The sequence below is a fragment of the Pundamilia nyererei genome, unplaced genomic scaffold (assembly GCF_000239375.1).
Source record: "Pundamilia nyererei isolate P.nyererei 1_Seehausen unplaced genomic scaffold, PunNye1.0 scaffold00265, whole genome shotgun sequence".
NCBI classification, from domain to species: Eukaryota; Metazoa; Chordata; class Actinopteri; order Cichliformes; family Cichlidae; genus Pundamilia; species Pundamilia nyererei.
Genome location: NW_005187666.1, coordinates 269,716 through 288,972, shown reverse-complemented (window position 1 = coordinate 288,972; position 19,257 = coordinate 269,716). Strand labels below are relative to the sequence as shown.

The following is a 19,257-nucleotide window of genomic DNA, read 5'->3' as shown; positions in this document are numbered from 1 at the left end:
ACACACAAATACCCGTTCTTAAAAGATATCTCCTCTTTTTTCTTTTAAAACTAGAAATCTGTTTTTTTGTTGTTTTGTCGTTTTTGTTTTTTCTTGCATCCACTGAGCACTACACATGATACAGCTACATACAGCTCAGGATTTCTTTTTCTTGTTCTTTCTTTTGGTTTTCTTTGGGGGTGGGGGGTTAGGCTTTGCATAGCCCAGTTCTAGACAAAGCAGAAAATGCATTATTACATATTTAAACAATCCTCGATCATCTGCTAAAATAAAAATGATGTACCAGAGGATGCAGCGTGCTCCATGCAAAGGCGTCTTCTGACCTTACAAACACCTCACTTCTAAATGTGCACTTTGTAACCTTTTAAAAGCCTAATTAACATAAAATTACTTCGGGTGATAGCAGCCATCAATTCAGAGCAATTAAAATTCTGTTTAACTTTGACAGCAGCATTTCCACTTTCAACTTAAACAAACACTAATCTGATGGAGCTGTTGATAGCACACACATCATTCAGAAACCTCCCGGTGTATTATTTTCTCATCTAGAGCATTCATTTATAAGACAAACAACCTCAAAGAGGCATCCCCAAAGTAACTCACTGGAAGCAAATGATTTTTTCCACTCATGTACCTACCAGCTGAGAACATGCAATTCACATGTGTAACGCATGGAGCTTAACATTTTTCATATTGGAAACCAAGTGGACTATATGGACTATATCAGTGCCACAAACATCTGGAAAACAAAACTTAATTGGGGTCCTTATTTTCACTTCCAAAAAACAAACACTGATGTATGCAAAGCAGTCCGCCTTGCATGTGTGTCCTCGAAATGGCCAACATTGCGTCAGGTCACTCACCTTGTCAGCCATAATCATAGAGGAGCCTCCGTGGACTCCCAGGACTGGAAGTTGAGTCTGAACGGACAGGAAGTCAAGGATCTGGGCAATGGCTTCCTGATCGGTGCCATCAGCAAACACGATACCATGGAGACGGGTGCGAGAAAGAAGCTCACACACCTTGGGACAAAGTAAAACAAACTCTTGCATCAGTTTGTGGCAGGCGATGCATTCATGTGTGTAATGCTTGGTGAATGCCAATGCGTTTCTCACCTGTGTAATCACAGACTTTGGGTCTGTTTGGTTCATCTTCAGCGTGACCACGGAAACATCGAGCGCATCTTCGGGGCGCCGAGGTGGTCGGAGATCCTGGTCGATAACGGCGCGCGTCTGGCCCATGATCACGCCCACGCTGAGCCCTGGGGGCTTTTGGGATGCCACAGGCGCCATCATATGGGAAAGTAGGAGCAACATCCAGCCCACTACACCCATTATACCCTGTAAAACACAGACACACACACACATCAATACAAATAAGAACCAGTAACAGAACATTTTACTCCTGACATGATGGCAGGGCTCATATACTGAGCCTGTAACAATATTTCTTTACCTTGACAAATTCTGCCTGTTATCAGCAGCATGTCACAGGTGCAGATGAGAGATGCAGCACCGTGCACTGTCAAGGTAAGAAAATACCTGTATATTCATATTTTATGAACATCTTAAATCTTAAAATAATAATCCTGGAGATCATAAAATCTATAGCCAAGACTTTTTAATTAAAATAACCAACAAGTCACACAGTTTCCGCCACAAAAAGTGAAATCTTTACTATTTTAATGTAAAGAATGATTTTGAGTCATACAAAAACAAGAACATGTTCAAATCTACAGTACTTTACTCCCTAATAGGCCGGATAAATTTTGGCAGTGTATTCACGTGTCTTCAAAAGGCACAGAAGTGCACACTGCATTTCCTCTACTCATCTGCTTCTCTTAGATCTGCTCGTATTACAGTCTCACAGACTGGGTTTTATTTATCTAAACACAGTGTGACTCAGATGCATTTAATGATTAATCTCAAGTGCAAAACCAAAGATTAGATGATAGGAAATGACTGCGACTAGAAGCCCATCATCCTCTTTTTGTCCTCTAGTGTTCAAAAATAACTTCTTTCAGTGTCAAAGTGGGCAACCGCATGGAGACCAGGGCTAAACCTAACTAACCGCTAATCGGCCTTCATGAGATGCCCCAAATCTCCCTTCCACTGTCTGCTTTTATTTGAACACAATCTATGCCTTCAGGCAGTGTTCACAGCAAAGTGCCAGCTATTAACAGATAAAATAACCCCGAAATAAATAATCTGATTTTACCTCATTCCTGGGGTGGGGGATATGAGGGGAAACCAAAGTGCTAAAGGCCCACACAAGTGTCTGCATCAATCAGTAACATTTGCTGAGATGAAAATGCTCTTTAGCTCTATATCCTAACCAAATTCTAGTCTGAGACAAGCTCCTGCTCCCTGTTTCAGCTTACTCTGTATTACCTTCTTTTTTCTGTAATACGAGCAGATCTAAGAGAAGCAGATGAGTAGAGGAAATGCAGTGTGAAATGCCTTGGGCTGAATGAGAGCTAATGAAACCATGATGCAAATGCTACGTTGCATCTCAGCCAATTTCTTACACCGCCACAGTCCAGCAGAGCTGAAAAACACCCCAGGAGGAAACATCACGTCCACAAAATTAACCTACTGTCTTTTTATCTCTTCATTTTCCCCTCTCTTGGTTTTTAACTTTCCACCCATTTCTCCTAATCATCCGTATCTGTTCATTTTCTCTTAATGCACTCATGTTGTTTTTTCTTTTTATTTAATTTTTCCCAATCTGTCTTTCCAGCTGGGTTAGTATGTGTATCTGATCCATGTCATCTCACACCCGGTCTAATCAGGCCAGTTAGTGAAGGCAGTACTTTCCCAGCTTGCTCTCTCTGCCCTGGTGCCCACATACTAGCCCGGAGCTCCAGCAGCACTTAGCATACGCCGCTAAATCACACACCGCTACACTCCTGTCCCAGGGAATTAGTGTCAGCTCCAACCAATGGGACAAGATTACACTAACTTTCCCTGGAGTTAGCATCAGAGCTAACATAACTGGGAGTCAGAGTGTGCTGCACCGCAGTTTTCAAAACGGTCAACGTAGCTGGAAAACTTTGGGTCACTGAGTGCTCACGCTGTCTTGGAGGATTTGCATTTGTGCTTAAAATCACATCCGCTGACTCCTGTGATGTGTCATGAGGGATAACTGTTAGCATTCATGCTAATGTTGCCAGATGAGGGCCAAGCAAGATCTTAATGAAGTAAAATGTTCAGTGAGATAATTCTCTGCCAACAAAAATTGGTGTTCACTCTTTAAAAAAATGACTATGAAAAGGAATTTTTATTTTTTCCCCCAGTGGCTGATTTACTGCAGTGGAACAGACTGCAAGGAGCTTTTTCATTTGTGATTATTAAACATGCTTTCTAAATTGAACAAGTTTGCCTCCAAGCAGGAAATAAGCCTCGTCTAAAAGAACAAAAAATTTTGTTTTCGTAGCTGAACTTGAATCTAGATTTGTGAAAATGATGTATCTGTCAAAAATCGAGACAACACACCCAATGTTCGAGCAGGATCTCGCATTAATGGGCCCCTCAAGCCGCAGCTTCAGTGACAGTGAATCAGAGGATGTCTGCGTGCATGCTGTAACACAACCCAGAGTGATTTTCCTCGGATATAAGCACATTTTGTGGTTCAACAATGTTAGCCCCAACTCCTATTAAATAAAGCTCATGTGGGCGTAATTGCTTAAATCTATCAGTCCACAATTTCATCCTTTCATTCATCGCCAATGAAGCAGACCTACATAGTGCCTCTACATGACAACACAAATTATGCTCTTGGTTCTACGGCTGTTTCCCCAAAATACCTTAAAGTGGTATTCCACTCGATATCTCTCCTTAAACCTTCAGAGGCCTCTTGTAACAGATTAAGCTTAGTCAGTCACTGACGGAATTTAAGTGACAAAAGTCATTTGCACAAATATGCAAACAGTTTTTGGTGGAGATTCTCTTTTAGGCATCTGTCATACAAATCTGAATTGTGCGTGTGGAAATGCTGCTTCGTGTTAGAGTTGATCAAATTTGTCTTGCTATTTTTCTAACTAAGGATCTGCTGTCATATGCGTAAAGCTGACAGGCATTTATATAGCACCCTACTAACCTGACTAACCACTCAAATCTATCTATTCACACACATGAAACTCTCATCTATCACATTGACACGCTGATGGATCCATCAGGGCTATTTGGAATTCAGCATCGTGCTCAGAAACTGGAAGGGCCAGTGATCGAAACCCCTACCGCCGACCTCCTGATTAGCGCCCAGCCTTCTCTACCTCCTTAGGCACAACCTTCCTATGTCAAGTGTTCAGTGCAGTGTAAGAGCTCAACATTGTATTATACAGTCAGATTTCGAATATGGTCAAATCGGTGGTCAGCAACAATGCAGCTGCAGTGGAGAGCTTAGAGAGGGAGGAAGAAAATGAGTCCAATAACAAATCAGTAAAACAGGCCTCTTTAGTGCTCCTCTTCATCATGCTGTAGCAATAATATTGTTCTCAACGGTATTGGTACAGAAACACCTGGGAAATGTGTTGCCCTTTTCCTGAGAAAGCATGTAGCAGCGATCGCTATTAAATCTACTTTTGCTTAAGGGCGAGTTTCTTTAGCGAGAGAAAACGTTAAACTGCACATTAACGGGAGCACAAACGCAGGGTTTTTTGCATTATATCAAGCCGGTAGGTTGTTCTCCGCACTCTCAGGGTTCAATAACTTAAAACATATTAGCATTTCTTTTGATATGCACAGCCTCGGTGGTAGCACAGGACAACAACTTCCAAACTAAAATATCTCACCACCCTCTTTCTAGTGTGAGTGATACATAAAAGCTTCTTTTTTTATCATAAAAATATATATATATTTTCAGTTTGGTATGTTTATCCCTGTAATACCCGGTTCTAAAATATTAGTGTCAGGGCCAGATTTATGTGCATATTTGAACTGGCAATCTGCATGAAATTAGCGTCTGATTTTCTAAAGCAGAAGCTAATTATCAGTAACTGGGACTGTCTTTAGGTGCTTTCCGCCTGTAAACGAGATCTCCAAAGATGCACCTCAACAGTGAAACTAGGATGCAGAGAGGTGATAAATCAAGAAAGAAATCAAGCCTAGAAAAGCAAATAAAAATGTGCTGATACTGAAATAAAGGTCCCCCATTAAAGGAAGTTTTTAACTTTCCGAACCATTTACTGAGGTCTTGATTAAACGCTAAGTTAGAAAATTACTGGAGCATGTGAGGCAGGAGTCACTCAGAACATAAAATGTTTGGGGAAATAAAAGCCACGGCAGCTTAGATCAAGATCAACATCACAATCTCCACAGTGGCTTCGCTCGAATTAGCTCTGGTGTCAAGTTCAAGTTCAGCTTTAATGATCTCAGCTTTCCATCCTGCTACTCTGCACAACCTTCCTTTAACAGCTCATTTCAAATCTGAGACTCATCCTCCCAACGCTGACCCCTGACTATTGGGCGAGCCTTAATAAATGTACCAGAATGTGTAGTCGACCACAAAATGTGCACTCTCCCTCTGATGTCTGCGCAGTCCCTTAAATGCTAATTGCATTTGCATTAAGAAGAGAGGCACACTTCACTGGATGCACACAAGCTGCATCTCAAACTGCGCTTCCAGGCCGATGCACCTGGTCGATAAATAACACGCACGGCAAAAAAACTTGCACTGATGTCGGCTTTCATACTTGCTTATGACTTGACGAGACTGGCAATGTTAGCAGCGTCGTCTTAAGAATCTGGCAGCCAGTGCATAATGCATACATATATGAGAAGGATGAAGAAAAAGGAGTCCGTGTCTCTGTTGAAGAGAGCAGTTCAGCGTTTGGAAAGATTATAGTGCACAGAAGTTAAAAGAAGAGTTGGCCACCCACCTTTATTGTTTCTAAGTTTTATTTGGCTGCAATACTACTGTGAGAAGCTAACCATGCTCGTCACATTACCAGCCAGTCTGTGCTAAACTGTGTCTCAGTTGGAAAAAACTTGCAGATGGCAGTGTGACGTCTTCAGGGGCATATTTCAGGAAAATGTTTTAAAAGGTGTGGAATCCTTGAAAAAGAAAAAAAACTCTGAGCTTGCCTTTTTATACACACATATATATACAGTATATATACGTATATATATACAGTGTGTATATGTATATACACATATATATATATATATGCATTAAATTCTACCTTTCAGAAGTAAGTTTGAATCAGTGTGAATCAGCAAATGTCTTGAGTCATTTACAGTCTTGTCTTTTAACTGAGCCAGTGCACTGTCACCCTAATATAGATTATTGAGTTTGGACACAGCGCGACTGTAGCCTGTGATGTTTACACAGACCTCGGCAAGGCAGAGACGCTAATGTGTGACTGATGGGAGCAGAACTGCACGAAGTCACCCAACATCTCGGGCACGCTGGCTGCTGTAAACATGTCAGACGTGGTGTGGAGTTGGTCTAATGCAGGTAAACAAGTGGCAAGCACTATCATTAGGTATCAATGTCAGATTTACAGAAAGGAAATGGCTGGACGGGGTGAATATCGTTCAATGGATGTTTCTTCTTTTTTTCACTGCTGCACAGACAGTAAATAAATCAATGCGTGTGCATGTTTCTGATTTGTTAAGGACTCCTAAGAGACAATTTGTAGACAGACAGCTGAATTTAGCGCCGAAGGACTGCAGTATTTGCCCATAATCTGCTTGTTTTCAGGTTCAAGTATCGTGAGAAACCTGAAAGCTTAAAGAGAGAAAGTATTTTTTGAATGAAATTTATAGCAAGGCGAGTGAATATTGAAACTAGGCACACACACACACACACACACACACACACACACACTTAGACACACACACTCTCAAACACTACACGCTACATTTAATGGGTATGAAAAATGAGACTGACAGCTTAACATTCATCCGTCTGTCATTTAGCATTTAAATCAATTTTAGCTGATAAAAGTGTTATTTTAAAAAAGTCACTAGAAATACAGCACTTGCAGCTGACATTCATGGCACTGAGCGCTTAATGGTGATGCTGGAATTATCTACATCAGATATGTCATTTTAATTGTGATAATATACATCAAAAGTATTTGATACTTTGCAGCTATGCCTTTCCTTTATGTAGGTTTTACCCCATCTGTTGGCAACCAATTAAATCTCTCCATTCATTTCAGACACAAAGAAGCAGATAAGTAAGAACCTACAGCCAGCGGCTAGTTGCTTTAGCTTAACATAAAGACTGCAAACAAAGGGAAACAGATGGCCAACATAAAGAGAAAATCTGCAGATATTACTGAATGAGTTAAATGGAACAAGAATCCGTCGGGTAACAGGAGCAAACCTATATTGTGGAGATCAGGATCAGACAGGAGGAGAATCAGTAGTTTGCCTTTTAATTACTTGGGCTGCATCCTCGACAATAACCTAGTAATGAGGTGCAGCTTAGCCTGCTTCCAGACCTTTTGAATCTCTGCCCACCTCTCAGATTTGTTCGGTCATTTATTAAAGGATGATTTTGTGCAGAATGATTAGCTGATTCTGCCAGTTGGAGGAAAAGCGCTGAGGTCAAGCTGCACCAAAAAGGAGATGATGCATTTCAGCCCTTTTATCCTCAAAGAGCAAGCAAGATAAATAACAGGTGGGTGAGATCAATGCGCCTCCAAGAACTGAAAGTCAGCATGCGGACATGGTGAATCAGCATATCAGTTTGTCAACTGGAAATGACACTGACGGGCTGGTGCTTCTAGTGGTGGGTCGTTTGCTTTAAAACGTGGAATCAGTTAATGCATTTCAAGAGTAATTATAAGCCAAACAACTCTAAGTGGTCCACACATCCACATGCTGCATCTTTTGTGAAAACAGAAAGGAAGAAGCAGTCGAACATTGTGCAGATTTTCAATAGAGCTGTTAATCAATGCTCTGGGCTCTTACAAAGACCTTAAAATGCAAACTTCAAGCAGCACAAAACAAACCAGTCAGCGTCACTGAATGCTCCGAGGCATGTTGGCAGCTCTCAGCTTCTTGGGCTTTCATCGGGGGACTGAGCATGTCATTTTCAATTAAAAACAGTCCTTATAGTACTTGTAAGTGCACCCAGCCAATTTTACAATTACTTCAACATACGAGGAGACTAGATAGTGCGTCCTAATAAATTTGAATGCAGTGTTAATGTGGTGTGGCTGGTCTTGTTTTCATTTTTTTGTACGTATGTTTGTATGTGTGTATATTCTGTGCAAAATGTTTTTACAGACACAAATCAGCAGACGCTACCATGAGAGCAGGTTTCAGGAGTTCGGCAGGTGTCAAGTCATTGTGTCTGTTTGTATGTGCACAGACACTGTCAACACAATGAAGTGCAAAACTTCATGGGTGTGTAGCTCCAAACAGCCCACTGAATTCAGGTGTGCTAGTCTGTGAAATTTCTTCCCTCCTAGATTTTCCACGACTAACTATAACTGGTTATATTGGAAAGTGGAAGGATCCACAGCAGCACAGACCACAAAGTGGCAGATTGCTTAAAGTTAAAGTCCAAAAAAAGTATGAAAAAGTCACCAACGCTCTGCTGAATAAATATCTGCAGACCTCCAAGCCTTCTCTGGTGTTAACATCAGCGCAATCACTGTGTGTCCTGGGAGCTTCATGGCGTGTTTTTCCATGGCTGAGCAGCTCCTGTTAGTGTAATGTGTAGGTGCCCCAGTGCTTTTGTCCGTGTAGTATAGCTGTGTCCATCTTAATGAAGGTTCTTATTTTGCAGTTAAAGCAGCATGGAAGGGTTTCTGACATTATTGGTTAAGAGGAACTGAAAATTCTTCTTGTTCCTTTTTTAAATTAACATCATGGAAAAGTCAAACATCAAATCCACAAGCACGGATATAGTGCACCAGGTTGACCCACATGCTTTTAGGCTATTACAGAGGTTTGGTTTCAAATCTACGTTCATGTTTTCCCTGCTTTCCTGTCTTCTCTACACTGTTCAACCTCAATAAAGACTAAAAAGCCCCCCAAAAGACCAAGTCCACATTCAAGGGGAACCTGTACATTTAATCCAAGTATCTTCTGTCACTCACCACAGAATGTCTAACTTAGGGTCAGACATTATTATCTATAATGAAACGCCTTCTTGATTTTGTAACTGAGTATGGCTGTCGATAGCTCAGGTTCTTTGAGTTGAAGAATGAATGAGCGCAATCAGACTCCTTTCACATGGTCGTGTTTGAAGAACAGAAACATCTGAAGCAGGGGGGGAAATCTCATTTAACTTCATAGACTGCATGTACTCCAATTTCATCTTAAGTAGGCTGGACCATTACAGCTATTGCTTAATAACATGCATAAAAAAAGAGCTCCGACTTTCAGTGTTACAAAGTTTAACTACAGATTCAGTCCCTGAGATGTCTGAATTAAAATTTTATTTGTCTGCCACAGCTACCCATCACCTTCCTAGCAGATGCAGCTATGGTATAAGATAATCCTATGTGATTACATTATTTTTAAAAACACTTGATCTCTGACCTTGATCTTAAGGTCAAGGACACTGAGATTCCTTTGGTATCCAGTTGAAAATCCTGAGTGAGTTTTTCTCAAGTTAATTGTCAGTTGTTCACGCCCCCCTCTTGGCAGCCTGACAAAGAATGACAACAATGCCCCATCAGCTCCTTATGGCTGAGGGGTTAACAGTGTAATTGTAAGCATGATGCTGGTCTTATTTTTTCCATATTATAAAGAAATGCTGCTGTATGAAATCGGGCTAATCGGGTTTATACTGTTAGAAATAAAGAAAAACAGGACTTTATCCTGTAATTAAACAACACAATTTACCTGTGAATTCACAGAAAATGTTTCCTTTTACAAATATTCTATTGTACATGGTGAAAAAGGCATGTTTTTGTTATCTAATTTAAACTAAGTTTATCTTTTTTAAAAAGCTGTCATTTTTACTAAGGCAGTCTCAGTGTTCTGTCTTTGTCAGCAAGAAGACTGTAAAAACTGCTGAAATTACAATAAAAGGTCCACAATTTATGCTCTCTTATTTAAAATATTCAGGTTTTCCAAAGTCATTGAGTGGGCTGCATTGGACCCTTTGGTGAGATGGTTCTGACTTGTAGGGCTGTATGTTTGACACCCGATCTAAAGTAAAGCTGTCAGTAAAATCACACAGTCATTTATTCATAGAGAAATTTCATATTTTACAATCTTACATTTTATAAATCTCAGAGAAAATGGTCAGGAAAACAAATTAAACTAAAAATTACTGACTTAAATCAAAATCATCCCAGAACAAAAATAACACATTTAAGTGCACAGCACAACACTTAGATGACACAGGATCATTTAAAAAACGGCTTCACATTTCCACAGGTGCAGTGCATCACCTGTGAATAATCTTAATACATCTTTGCTTTCAAATTACACATTTCGATGTGATTCTCCTGACCTTCGATTGCCGCGGTTCATTTTTCCAGGGGTTGTCGTGCGTTTGCTAAAGCACGGCGTGTATCATTATCCACCCACCAGACACTAAATTGCAAAACAAAAATGTTTGCTGTCTTGATTTGATGGCAGAATATGGTGGAAAGAGCTTGTTTGAAATATCACACTTTTATTTGTTTAACATTGACACGAGTTCCAAGTGCCTTCCTGCTTGTCCTCGATAAAAACGGCTGCCTGCTCCCTGCTCCCCTCTAGACGCAGTCTTTTAACAGCCCAACAGCCTTATCCCACATCAAAATTTCAGTAACTCTGAGCAATGTGTGCTCATCTGTTAGTGGGGCAGACTTTCAGCCAATTCTTTTAGTCCTCTTTTTTTATGTCACTGTTGTATGTGCGGATATATGTGGTATATGTTAACTCTGCATGACTTCTGTCATTTATATTTCATTGCTGATAAATATGAAAAAACAAGCACAATGCCAAACACCAAAAAGGACATTCTGTCTAATTCATAAGGGGCCTGCACTTGTTCTCTTTGTTACTGTGTTTGTGGCTATGACTATATGCTGTGTGAGTTTGACTTTGAGGGCATTTGTGTTTCTGTGCAGCACCGTGTCAAGAAAGAGACAGGTAAGAAAGACGCAGCCCCTATGGAGGAGACTAAAAGGCAAAAGGTGAGACAAGATGAGGGAGGAAAGAAAGGGAAAATAAAGTTATTATGAAAGTGTGCCAAGGTGCAGAAATGTAGTCTTTGAGGCTCGATGCTGTCTGAGAGATGGAGAGAGGACTTATTATAAGGTAACGTTAACTCTCATCTAGGATTCTGTATTTGGGATGCATGAAGTCTGACTGTGATTGTTTTGGTTTGTTTTTTTTAGTTCCAGAACTAATTCGTTTACATGTCAGAATTCTTTGCATATGTCTGAAGCAGCTGCCAGTCAAAGTTAATTAATTAAAATGGTCATGTAAAAAGTGTGTCTGACCCAAAACTGTAAGAACAGCAGGGTTACAAGAACACTGCGCAGCGTGCTGAGCTGGGACTGGCCCGCTCTTATGAATATACAATGAGATTTTTTCTAGATATCAATTATTGAAAAGGACCTGAAACATTAAAATGACACAGGACAGTTGTAGACAATCATTGCCTTGTTAGACAATCTGATGTAATGATGGAATAAATTCACGCTTTAATTTTTAACCAAAAAACGAACGTGCTCTCGTTTTCATGCATGACAAGTGCGCCAATCTCTTACACGATCCATTATTGATGAAAGCAAAGACATTTATTAATCCGCAGAATGCCGTAATGTCTAAAGAACATTACTCTGTACAAAGTTGAGAAAGTGACTGATTTCAGCAGAGCAGATTCATGCATGTAGAACGTTGTTTAGTGATTATCTGTGGACGAATGACAGAGCCGAGACACGTGTGTAATCAGTACCGTTGTAGAAGTATTTTTGCAAGATTAATCATAACCTAACAGGGTCAATGTAAATAAACTTAGTGTACAGGTAGGGCCTTGGTAAAGGTAGAAATCCCTACCTTGTGGTATGAATCTGACTCCCTATTCCTGAATTTCCAAACTTGAGAGCATTGACCTTGGCAGAACGTGCACTCTCCAATAGTTTTTCCAGTTATTTGATTTGGGGATAATTTGGGACTAACTTGGCAGGTGTGCGTATGTGCTGTAACGGCATTTAAAAATCAAAGGTTTTGTTTATCGCTACAAAACGATGAAAAATGATCCAGGCAGCTTGTACTTTTCACTTCCATGCCCCCGTCAGAGACACTCATCATGGTCTAAATGTGCTGCAAATTTTAAAAGCTCCAGGTCAGAATCACTTCTCTTTAAAAATCATGATAGTAATCTTATCAACATGAACCTGATCCAGTTCTTAGTTCCTCAATATCAAATACAGTGCTTAACAGAAACTGAATCAAAACAATATTTTTAATGCTAAAATATTATTATTTTTGTTATCAATTCATTTTCAAATGTTTTACAAAAACAGAAACATTACGATCACATTGCATTTTTTAATTTACATTTCTAAAAAGAAAAATGTATTTTACTGGCTGAATGTTACGCTTAGTTGTTTTCTGACTTCTCGTAGGTCCAGTGTTTCCCCTCAAAGGTTTGTGCAAAAATATGTTTCCTCCCTTGAGATGCTTTGCTCGGCCTTTACTGCAGCACACCTTCAGTAGCTGCTTGTTAACCTGACATCCATACATGGCAATGCCCTAACATTACTTCCACCATGTTTGACAGATGATGCATTATGCTTTGGATCATGAGCTGTTTGTTTCCTTCTCTGTGATTTTCTCTTTTCATCATTCTGGTCTTGGTTTCATCTGTCCAAGGACATTTTTTCTGGGCAGGTTCACATCTCAACTGTTCTCACTGTTCGAAAACTTCTGGAGCGAACTGTGCCGAAGAAGCCACAGTACTTCTAATCAGAGCAGTAGTGGCCGTTTTCCCAAAATGTCACCATAAACACTGTAATACTTGCACAAGCTCTGAAAACAGATGGGAACGTGCTTCAGATTTGGCACTGGAAATCAGTTTGTGGCAGCTCAGACAGCGCGAAGGACGCTGCATAATGTCAACATCTATGGATGCATCCAAGGAAAAAAACCCAAACTCTAGCTTACTCTTTGGCAACAAACTCCAAGATTAAATTTTGCTTAAGAACACGAAGAGACATCTGATGAATGCATTCTTTGATCAGATATGACAAAGATAAATTAATTTTGCTGATGTGGAGTCCCACACGTTTGACGTGAACCTAATCGGGACTACCAAACTGAATTCTTAGTGCCTACAGAGAAGCACGGAGGCTGGAGTGTGATTTTAACGGGCTTTATGAGTGCAGTCTCCAGAAGTCTGGCAGGTAAGGAATTTTCCAGCATTAGTGATCAAACGCACGCTGCCAAAACCACACAGGAGGTTTCTTTAAGACCAAAAGTTGGAAAAGCTATGACCTGACCAAGGGTGAGTCTGAATACATAAGGCACCTTAAAGGAATGAGCAGATATTAGAAAATTACAAACATAAGGATTAAATCCATCATTAAGGACACAGAACGTACTGAAAAAACAAAAGACTTAATCTTTGTTGTGAAATTATACTTTGGAGACTGTTTTTTAATCATAGCCAATCAAAGCTCTTACATAAGAGCAAATAACCAAGCAAACCTCAGGAGTAATGTAATTATGTAAGGTGACACAATTTTGAGTCATTGGGCAATGAAGTGATATTGCAGAGTGATGTACGCACTTCTGTTTTATACATAGAGAAGATCTAGTGTGTGTTTGAATGCGATGGACAGCTGAAACCTGCAACCTTACACATTCGGCATCTGAAATATTGTGATGTGAAATAATACATTTGATGACAGACTCCGACATGAAATCGATCCCTCATCATGCGTGTTTGAGCACGGGAGCCTGGTCAGCATATGGTTTTTGATGTGCTGCTCATTGCTGTTAAAAACTACACTTGGCAGAAGGCGACAGAGGCTTCAAATATTCCCACATCACCAGATGCACTGTCTGGCTGAGACAGCACCTGTCGCCGGCGCAGAAGGGAGCATTATACCTGGCGTAATATATTTTGGATGATCTGTGGCTGTATTGGGAATATTTTTGGCCTGTGCATCCTGCTGCCTGGCAGAGTTCTCAACAAGATCATGTTGAGGGAGGAAAAAAGGAATGAAAACTGACTGGACGTGACACACTAAATCATGGAGTGATCAAGGTCCTATTCATGGGGAAAGCTGGTAAAAATTACAGCATCTCCAAGATTTTCAGGAAAGTAACAGCATCATTTTATTTGATGATGCCTTAAAAACTTCATCGCATTTACCAAGATGCATCTCAGCTGCTCCACTGACCATTTCTTTTTAATACACCACATCATCAGGAGGGCAGAATCAATCGGGCAGTGTCATACTCCCAGACATTTGATTACCATGTTATATTTTATGGGCATGTATTAGTATGCAAATGTGTTTTGGATTGGGAAACCAATTGCTGGTAATGCTTTTGCTCACATATTTATCAAATCAGCGCGTTTGTATCTTCAAGGTAAGAAGTGGACTTTTGAAAAACTGCTCCACTGGGTTGTTAGCATTAAATTACGCTAACTGCTTAAATCAAAGTGTGGTTTTTATTAAAAAGCAATCACCCCCCCTCCCCCTTTGCAGATTTATTGTTTGTTTTACAGTTACATAATTAAAGCAATAATTATTTTTGTGCAGGACTTTCAGAGCTGCACTGCCCTCCACACGGCTTGAATAACACAAAAGAATCAACAGCAGAATCAATAAAAACAGAGTTGGTGCTCCAGGAAGTCTCTTAGGTGCCATGTTTGTACAAATTGGAGAGAAGAGAGGCCTCTGACTGAGGCGAAAAAACACAAAGCAACAGCTGACTACATGAGAATACATAACACCATGGATGACTTTAAGCAAATCAATAATAGATAAAAGAGCCTAAATTTTGAAAGCATTTCTTTTCTTGACAGAAACAAGTACAAACAGGTCCTCCCCGACATGGGAAATTAGGGTTTTTTTAATAGTTTTCTGATGAAAGTGCAAATATCTGTGCATAACACCGTAGGTATGCCCCCTGGGTGTCCATTGATACTTTGAGAATTTACTTCTATTCCTGCCATCAAAAGATTTGAACTCCAGCTCCATTTGCATGGTGAGGTATCATCGCTCTGATCTCTGGAGGGACATATGCCCTATTCAGACATGAGATACGTAATCCTGCCGCTTTCATCACTCTGATAATGTGACAGTTTTCTGTCATTCAGACGCAGGTCACTTTTATACTCCTCACGTCCTTTTAATGTTGCTGTTTTCTGGCAGAGACATTTTATAAGGAGGAGGAGACCGGGCGCTCTGCAAGAACGTGACATGCTAAAGATGGCGGTTTTCCTGCCCTTCTTCTAAAAAAAAAACAATCAACGGCCCAGATAGGAACATTTATTGGCCACTCATATAGCTGACCTGATGCATGGCAGATGCAATTCGCAAATCATCATCACAGGAAAGATAGGTAGGTAAATGTACTTGCCTACTTTGTTTTGGCTTACTGTCTCCATAACACGACTGCTGGGATATTGGACATTCCCATGAGAGGGAGACAGAGAGAGAGAGAGACAATCACGCTGGGTGTGTTATGTTTTGCCATATGAGCAAAAGATTTGGTGCACTGATAACGCGCACTGTCAGCACCTAATGAAGTTTACCAGACTTTCTTTGCTGTTGTCACTGACAGCAGAGTCAATATGTTTGTGCAGCAGCTGCCCCCACTCCTGGATTGGGAATTACAAAAATGCATCACAGAGGATTTTTTTAATCATACTGCAAATTAGAAGCAGAGCTGATTAAATACCGGAGCCACGTATAGTTGACATTTTGTGTCTGCCTATCAGTTAACACGATGGCATGCAGTTCAGGCCTCTGATATGTCAAAGTTAAGAGATCAGACGCAGCTAGTTCTCATAGTCATTCAAATACAGCTCTGATATGTTCACATGTAAAAGAGGGCATGTCTGAAAGTCCACTGTGTGACTGGAGGTCGTGGCAAAACATTTGTCATACACACTCAGTTCCTGGTATCCATATTTTTATTCAGGATTCTTTTAGAAGTGAGTCTTTTTCTTCTGCCTCCAAAATCAAACAGGTGAAAAGGTAATGACAGAATATTGGTCCAAAAATTTGAAAGATCTCCTAAATTTTCCCTCTTTTAGCTGTGCCAAAGAAACAATAATGTTATAGATAAATAATTCCATGTGACACCTTTCTCAGCAACTGTTCATGATTGTCAATTCCCTTAATGCTTAATATAGTGGCTCTATGCTGCAGAAACTGAAAGATCCACCCCTCTGTGTTGAGTCCAAGAAAATCTGTCTTACTTTAACATAATAACGCGCAGATTTAAAACCACTTTAAGCAATGTGACTACAGCAATTGCCAGTATTTTTGTGCTAAACTGAGTAAAAAATCATCACAAAAACGCCAGTTAAAGAATCTTAATGTGATAACTGAACCATAAATGTTTTTTCTTGAGTAAATAAACAGGTTTTTCCTGCACTGAGGTTTTATTTCAAAATTTAATTAGAGGAAAAACCCCTTTGAGATGCACCATGTAATTTTTTAAACAGGGTCCTCAGACGCAAAACTTATTAAAAATTAAAAATCATTTAAACAATAACAAAAACAAAAATTACATGCATAAATAATGATGCTAATTAATTAAACAGTCTAATAACACAAAAATAACTAACAGCAAAATCAGCAAGGTCATACACAGGAGGGCTCTCCACCATACAAACCGAACTACCTAACAGATCAGCCACAAGTGATATCCAGTCAGTTTAAAGTCAAAAACTGAAATTCTGAAGTACTAAAAGAACAATCAGTTCAGTTCCACCAGAGTCCTATTCACACAGTTAAGTACATATGATGACTGAACTAAAAGGAGGTTTTAATAAATACAAACTGTATTTATAAACGATGGATGCATCCACCATGACATGATCCCATGTTTCTCGATTGACTCATTTAGGGTGCTTCGAAACCTCAAGTGGCTTGGAATATTAACCGTTACTATTTTGGTGTTTTGGAGACATATTTGGATGAACCAAACTATTCATTTGTGCTAGCTAACATAGCTATAAAAGTGCATCCACACTCACAGAAACCTGCTAATTAATGCAAAAATAAAATGCTGATATTGTTGAAAGCACTTACTTCTCCAAAGGTTTGTTTTTAGAGTTAACCGCACAGCAAGCCACAGAAAATTACACCACAGTCCAATTAATATAGTCCTTATTTGTAGAAAAAAAAGATTAATCACAAAAAAGAAAAATAGTAATTGAAAACTAGGGCTAATGACAGACCAATGGATAAGGATTAAGGCCTGATTAATATTAGCCATCTGCTGATATATCAGTGTTTAACAGCTGATGCATGAAAAAACGAGAGGGAGAAACACCCTTCAAACACATTATGTGTTGATATTGCACAGTTGGTCCACCAGCAGGCACTCTGCAACTTGTTACCCTGTTGGCAGTACCTGATTGGAGCAGCACAAACAGACCCAAGTGTGCTGATTGGAGCATAAACAGGTTTTTCACAACTTTTTGTGACAATAAAGCAACATTACTTTTAAACTGCATTTTCATATTATCTTAGTAAGAAATATAACTACATATAACACATGTTAGGGAAATCTGCTGGTGTCTCTGAAAGAATATTGCACTTTTAACTCACCAGAAATCATGATTATCAGCAATTTCCTTGCATCTTCAGACTTATTCCAGTCTATTGCCATAATTTCAGCAACTAAAATATCAAGATTCATATTTTTAACTCTGCCTCATGCATATTGGAAGATGTTGGATTTTAATATTCCAAACACAGAAGAGAATAGAGTGGTCACTGAAAACGATCAAAAAGCATGTCTGAATTATTAATCTGTAAACAACATGGAAAATTGGAACATTATGTTGGAAGACATGGAAGATTATGATTTCAGTAAGTCTAAGATTAAGTTACATTTATGCAGTCAAATGCATTTTTATCAAATAGACAGGCGGAAAGCCAGTCATGGGCAGTATACATTTAGTAATGTGTTAGGTTTGTTTTAAATAGAATGTATCATAAAAAATGTGACGACATCAGTCTAGAGGTGACATATGCCAGCCTCCAGCCCCCTGAAGTGCATAAACTAAAAATAGCACAAAGACAAGACGAGCAGACTTGAGTACAGATTGTTCACATTTTCTTTTCAGCAGTCCTAGAAAGTCAATAATCCAGATCAGCAGGCTGACTCATTTACTTGAGGCTAGAATTTACAGTTTGAAAACTCCAGATCTAAAAAATGTATGCTGTAGTGACGCTACACTGTATACAAGATAGAACAGGGAAAAAGCTCAGCAATGACGAGGAATAAGATAAAGCAGGCACAGTAACAGACTGTTCAGGTCAGCAGATCAAACGGTTAACTAAATTTAACTTAATGCATCCCAAAACAAAACATAAGAGGAAAAAAACAGACATACACAACATTTTTCATTCAAAGAAACTTCAAAATCAGATACTCTGATTACACTGTGAGAGAAGGGTATTGTGCATTTCATTGTGGAGATTATAGTAAAAATTCAAAAAGAAAAAAAGACCGTTTCTTCAAGGTAATGGAAAAGTCAGGGATTGCCATCATCACCATGGATGGATAAAGCACGGACTATTTTAACCTGAGGTCATGAAATTTCCTGTAATGGAACCATTTTCACCTTTCCTTGAAGTGAAGAAACTGTACCAGTGTTGGTAATGGGCGAGCTCTAGCCTACAGGGTCAGGGTCCTGCCATGAAAAGTCAATCAAAATTTAATGAAGCCATGCAAAAATTTACCTTGACACGATGAAAGATTTTCAAGTCACGGGCACTCAAAGAGCACTCAAAGTTTTCATTTTTTTGTGTGTTATTTTTCCAGCATTTGTAACTGTAACCAAATCAGTTTTATATGCAGAATTCCAAATCTCACAATCTGAAGCCAAATCTGTGGATTTGGATTCTGCACGATTTTTATAAACCCCAACTTTGAGCATCAATGTCAGAGAGTGGGTATAGGTTAACTGGTAACTCTAAATCACCCATAGGTGTGAATGTGAGTGCAACTGGTTGTTTGTCTGTATGTGTTAGGCCTGTGACAGACAACCTGTCCAGGGTGTACCATGCCTCTCGCTCTGGGATAGACTCCACCCCTGCCCCCTTATCCCCTAAAAAGGATAAGCAGAAGAGAATGGATGGATGGATGGATG

The 19,257-nt window shown here is 39.6% G+C and overlaps 1 protein-coding gene across 1 annotated transcript in view; it reads right to left on the bottom strand.

The window, feature by feature from the left end:
* grin2ab (glutamate receptor, ionotropic, N-methyl D-aspartate 2A, b) overlaps window positions 1–19,257 on the bottom strand; it is a 119,707-nt gene that overhangs the window by 89,903 nt on the left and 10,547 nt on the right. The window contains exons 3-4 of the mRNA XM_005750193.1: window positions 1,116–1,340; window positions 864–1,022 (exon numbers count right to left, since the gene is read on the bottom strand). Of these exons, the coding sequence (XP_005750250.1) occupies window positions 864–1,022; window positions 1,116–1,340 (384 nt within the window). The remainder of the gene's footprint in view (window positions 1–863; window positions 1,023–1,115; window positions 1,341–19,257) is intronic.